The sequence below is a fragment of the Austrofundulus limnaeus genome, unplaced genomic scaffold (genome assembly GCF_001266775.1).
Source record: "Austrofundulus limnaeus strain Quisiro unplaced genomic scaffold, Austrofundulus_limnaeus-1.0 Scaffold1047, whole genome shotgun sequence".
Classification (NCBI taxonomy): Eukaryota; Metazoa; Chordata; class Actinopteri; order Cyprinodontiformes; family Rivulidae; genus Austrofundulus; species Austrofundulus limnaeus.
This window is the reverse complement of record NW_013953449.1, coordinates 97523-103402: the sequence shown is the minus strand read 5'-3', so window position 1 is coordinate 103402 and position 5880 is coordinate 97523. Positions and strand designations below refer to the sequence as shown.

The 5880-nt window shown below is 48.2% G+C and overlaps 1 protein-coding gene and 1 pseudogene across 1 annotated transcript; both read right to left on the bottom strand.

Moving 5' to 3' along the window:
* The window catches only part of LOC106533910 (heat shock 70 kDa protein 1-like), a 2544-nt pseudogene extending 519 nt beyond the window's left edge, over positions 1-2025 (bottom strand).
* A 743-nt stretch (positions 2026-2768) lies between these two features.
* LOC106533908 (zinc finger protein 358) lies at positions 2769-5227 on the bottom strand. The gene is made up of 2 exons (XM_014030378.1): positions 4808-5227; positions 2769-4003 (listed from the first exon to the last, which is right to left on the bottom strand). Exons 1-2 carry the CDS (start codon positions 4998-5000, stop codon positions 3072-3074), a joined length of 1125 nt encoding a protein of 374 aa, XP_013885832.1. The 5' UTR covers positions 5001-5227; the 3' UTR covers positions 2769-3071.
* Positions 5228-5880: the final 653 nt, after the last annotated feature.

Sequence of the window (5880 nt, the reverse complement as noted above, 5' to 3'; positions counted from 1 at the left end):
GGTGGTCAGGATAATGGTCAGAATGGTGGTCAGGATAGTGGTCAGGATAGTGGTCAGGATAGTGGTCAGGACGGTGGTCAGGACGGTGGTCAGGACGGTGGTCAGGATAATGGTCAGGATGGTGGTCAGGATAGTGGTCAGGATGGTGGTCAGGATAGTGGTCAGGACGGTGGTCAGGACGATGGTCAGGATGGTGGTCAGGATAATGGTCAAGATGGTGGTCAGGATAATGGTCAGGATGGTAGTCAGGATAGTGGTCAGAACGGTGGTCAGGATAGTGGTCAGGACGGTGGTCAGGATAGTGGTCAGAACGGTGGTCAGGATAGTGGTCAGAATGGTGGTCAGGATAGTGGTCAGGATAGTGGTCAGGACGGTAAGCCACGGCTTCATCGGGGATGATGCTCTTGTTCAGCTGGAGGCCATTGAAGAAGTCCTGCAGGAGGTTCTGGATCTTGGAGGTRCAGGTGGAGCCTCCCACCAGGACCACAGTGGATCTGGCTCTTGTCCATTTTGGCGTCCCTCAGAGCTTTCTCCAYGGGCTCCAAGGTTCCTCTGAACAGGTGGGAGCACAGCTCCTCAAAGCCAGCTGCTGATGGAGGGGGAGAAGTCCAGGTCCTGGCACAGAGTCCACCTCCAGGCTGGCCTGGGAGCTRGAGGACAGGGTCCTCTTGGTCCTCTCACAAGCTGTGTGCAGAGTCCTCAAGGCTCCCTGGTTCTGGCTCAGGTCCTTCTTGTGGTTCCTCTTGAACTCCTCCACAAAGGTCTTCACCATGCGCTGGTCAAAGTCCTGTCCTCCCAGGTGTCTCCAGCCATAGCCTTCACCTCCAAGACACTGTCTTCCATGGTCAGGACAGACACATCCAAGGTGGCTCCGCACAGGTCAAAGATCAGGACGTTCCTTCTCCTGATCCTGACCTGTCTTTGTCCAGACCGTAGGCCATGGAAGCTGCCGTGGGCTCGTTGATGAWCCTCAGGACGTTGAATCCCACCATGACGCCGGCGTCTTTAATGGCCTGTCTCTGGGAGTGGTTGAAGTACGCCAGAACGGTAAGGACGGCATGGGACACCTTCAGACCATCTCTTTCATCTTTACCAGGACCATGGAGGAGGTCTCCTCGGGGAAGAAGGTCCAGTCCTCTCCTTTGTAGTCCATGTCCTTCTGAAASCARCTTGAAGGGCCAGTGCTTCATGTCCACTGCACCACCGCATCATCAAACCTCCTTCCAATCAGCCTGTTGGTGTCCAACACCGTGTTGTTGGGGTTCAGAGACATCTGGTTCTYGTCCCTGATCAGCCTCTCTGTGTCCGTGAAGGACACACAGCTGGGTGGTCCTGTTGTCCTGATCGTTGGCCATGATTTCCACTTTTCCCTGCTGGAAGACCCCCACACAGGAGGAGGTGGTGCCCAGGTCCATGCCCATCATTGCCTTCTGAGCTGCAGACATCTGGACTCACTGAAGACGCACACACACCAGACGTGAGGACATGAGAAGAACTGCAGCAACTCATGAAGATTCAGAAGTTCCAGAAAAAAAGTTGAACTTCCTGTTGAAAAGATTCTTCTTCTGTGGTTCTGTCTTCTTCTACGGATCTGTTCTTCTGTCTCAGCATGTTTCTCTGTGTGTCTCAGCAGCAGATTTATACCTGTGAAGCTGCCGGTCTGTTGCACAAAATAACAAGTCTGCGGACTGCTGCTTCCTGTTAGCTGCTTCAAAATAAAAGCKCACTGTAATTAGAAAGCTGCAGGAAATCCTCACTGGATGCAGTTTTGTTTTATTTTGAAGTGTAAATGATCTGTATCCTGTTTCTGTCAGTGGCTTGATGGAAAGAAGTTTCTCCAATCAGAGGTTCGACCGCAGCTTTTTGTTCTGCTGGGATTTCAAAATAAAAGACTGCTGGAGAATTTTCTGGAAAATTGGAGCAAAAATCTGAAAAAATAAAATATTTTAAAATTCATATGATTGGCCTGAAATATAAAGATCAGATACATTGACACAGTTTGAATCTGGCCTGATTTATTATTCTTCATATTTTCACTTTATGAATAAACTGGATGTTTCTGAAATATGTGGAAAAACAAAAGTTTTCATTTTTGAACCTTTTTTTGCATGTTTTGTGTTTGTAATTTCAGGGATTTCTATTTTCTGTCAGCTGCAGCTGGTTGGTGGAGTTTGACAATGGTGAAAAATCCCGCTGAACCTGAACGCAGCACGAGAGTTTCATCAGGTAAACCTGGAACACCTGAGAGGCTGAACTGTGGAGCGACATCATCAGGTAATAAATCTAAATGTGTTTTAATAAACAGGTTTACCTGTAACCTCCTGAAGATTTTAACTTTTTATTTTATATAGAAACACTTTAAATTAATTTAAGATCAATTTAAGTGGCCCCGCCCTCAGTGGTTTTTAAAGTTTTTTGATCTGACCCACAAATCAGACTCCTCTGATGTACTGGACTGACCCGGACCGGTCTACGTCCTGCACATGTTTACATCATAACACAGACGTCAGTCAGCTGAGGAAACAACAACCAGCAGCAGCGGGGGCGGGGCAAAGTGTGGGTTTATTTTTTAGCTGATGTAGAATTCTGTCAAAACAAAAATGTTTTAAAATCTGAAAAGTGATTCAAACCAGGCGCTCACTCAGTTAGCCTTTAGCTTAGCATTTAGCTTAGCCTCTAGCCTGTTTGTCCACAGCTCCACTGATATCAGCTCGTAACAACCAGACTGTCCTTCAAGTCTTCAGTTTCAGAAACATTTGGACCTCTGGTTCTGACCAGGAAAAGATTTTATTTTACTTCCTGTTGCTACAAAGGAACCTCAGAACTGGTCTGGATGTAGCAGCAGTGACCCGGATTCTGAGTCAGCGCAGGTACTGGTCTGGTTCTGGTTCTGAAATGCAGTGCGGTGGACTCGGGGTCTCCTCGGGGAACATTTGGACACAGAACACCATCGGTTCTGATCCGTTTGTTCCCGGAGGTCTTCAGACTTCCTGACAGTTTGGACCTGAACAGGAAGCGACTCCAGGCCGAGCCCAGGTGGTTCTGGTCCAGGTGCTGGGCGGCCGGCGCCATCAGGTGCTGCTGACGAAGCACAGGTCCTTCTTCAGGTGCAGCTGCAGGCCGCCGGCGCTGCTGAAGGTCCTGGAGCAGCGCGCGCAGCGGTACGGTTTCTCTCCGGAGTGCGTGCGTTTGTGCTTCTTCATGGTGTCTCCGTCGCTGAAGGTGCGGCAGCAGAACGGGCAGCTGTAGGGCCGCTCACCTGTGTGGATGCGCAGGTGGCGCCGCAGGTTTCCTCTCTGGCTGAAGCTCTTGGAGCAGAAGGTGCAGCGGTGCGGTCGCTCGCCCGTGTGCGTGCGCAGGTGGCGCCGCAGGTCGGCGGACTGAGCGAAGGACTTGCAGCACCAGTCGCAGGCGTAGGTCTTCCTCTTCTGCTCCAGGTGCAGTCTGAGGCCGGAGGCGTGGCCGAACGCCTCGCCACAGCGCGGGCAGCGGTGGACCAGCTCTGGGATCAGACCCGCGACCTCGTCGGTCGGCTGCGTTTCCTCAGACGACTTCCTGTTCCCGTGAGCGTCCTGAACCGTCGGGTCTGCCTCCAGTCGGCTGAAACTGGATTCTTCTACAGGGACCAGGACGCTCGCCGTCACCGACCCGCCAGAACCCTCCTGTGGTTCAGTTTTGATCCGCGCCGCCAGCTCCTCACCGAGCGTCGGGCCGTCCAGGTGCATTGTGGGTGGGTTCAGGGAGGGCTGAGGCTGGAGAGGTGAAGTTCTGCCAAACGCCTCCCGAACCGGTTCAGGTTTTTGTGACGGTTCCCAGAGATCAGCAGGTTTCTGGTCTCCTGGCAGGTGAGCCGGCGCCGGCTGCGTTTCCTTCTGGACCGGAACCAGCTGCGGCTGCTGAGACTGGTTCAGGGTGGAGTCTGGCTCCTCTGAACAGGTCCTGGCTTCTGGATCACCAGGGTTCTTTTCTGGAGCCACAAAACCCAGACCTGACCGGGTGGACCCTGGAACAGAAACGGAGCAGAGGCAGAACTGAGAGGTTCTGGCGTCAAACCTCACTTAGCTGCACATAAACCCATCAGCCAGAACAATATGACCACCTCAGTACTGACCCATCTTCTTCTGGACTCCTGAAGGCCTGCTGGTCTCTGGATCCATGTCCCTACACGACCCAGTTAGTTTTATTACTGGACCATTGTTCTACAGACCAGGAAGCCCCTATGACAGCTGCACCTGTCAGTGGTCATAATGTTTTGGCTGATCAGTGTGAAAATCTATAATGACACAGGAAGTCAGCATGTTACCACAATAAAAGTTCATTTTATGTCTGAAAAGTTGATTTTGAGTTGAAGTTTTAGGCTCAGATTTCCATAAAAAATTTCTAAAACTTCAATAATTTTGTTGGTTTACAGAAACAAACTCAGTAAAATGAGTCAGAACCAAATGTTTCTTGCCAACAACCTTGAAAAGATAAATTCGGCCCAAAGTTCAGTGAGCCTGAAAGCTTCAGCTGCTTTCATCTAAAGAAAACACCTCCAGCTGCTGTCTGATGCAGGCTGGATGCTGAAAAGGAAGCAGAACCAAAAACCGGTAAAAAGTCCCTTTTGTCATCAAATAGTAACTAAACTGGTTCATTTAGAATATGCCAAATTTAAAAATAGATCATTATTGACACGTAAAATGTTTTAAATCACTAATCTGTCCTTATTTTGGTCTTAAAATCTCTTGTTGAGTTTAAAAAGGCGGATTTTTCATCGCAGTTTTGAACGGCACGCTCTCGCGAGACTCCGGTCGCGCTCGGCCCTTACTCAGCCACTCGGTCTCGGCCTCCAGCAGCAGGATGTCCCGCAGCTGCCTCCGCAGGCTCTCGTTCTCCCGCCTGGTTCTGGCGGTCTCCTCCCGGTACTCGGCCACCGTGTCCTCCACCACGTCCAGAACCTCCTTCACCACCGCCGTCAGCCGCTCCGTCAGGTAGGCGTTCAGCAGCTGCAGTTTGGTCATTTTGATGCTGGAAACACGGACAACATCAAACACGGACAACCGGAGCGACGAACCCAAACAGGAAGCGTGCTTTGGCTCAGAGTCTGACTTTCAAAGTAAAAGCCCTGACCTTACGGACAGCAGCAAACAGGATGGGACCAACTTTTATTTAGCTGCTGTTTTACTACTTCTAACTGCAGTTCTGCTACTTTTAGCTGCTGTTCTGCTACTTTTAGCTGCTGTTCTGCTACTTTTAGCTGCTGTTCTGCTACTTTTAGGTTTAACTACAGACCGTTCAGCAGTCTTTATGTCTGACTTTTATTCAGATCAGGAATATTAAAAACAATTAAAAAAATTAAAACTTTATCTGATTAAACTTTTCTTATTTTCAGGTCTTCAGTAACAGAAACATCTGGACAAACATCTGTAAAAACAGCTGCAGTTTCTCATTCAGACCACAGGAGGGCAGGACTGAACATCAATGGATACAACTGCTACTTCCTGTGAACTCTTCAAAATAAAACTTTGGTTATCCAGTTATAACTTGAATAATCTTTATTAGTGAATAAATGTGACAGAGATTATTATAAATATTCAAATTAAACATATTAGAATTATTATTATTATTATTATTATTATTATTATTATAAACAAACTAAAGCTAGAAACTAAAATCTGTTCATGATTTGTTTTTTTTATCACAATGTGTTTTTATTTTTACCACAGAAAATCCAGCTTCTCTGTTGGGTCCAAATCAATGAAAATTGTGTTTCTAAAAGGATTTTCATGAGTTTGAGATGTTCCACACCTCCTGGTCCTGATGAAGATGAGATTAAACCTGAACCTAAGTTTGAAAGGTAAATGTCTGTCTAATAATAATAATAATAATTTGTACTATATT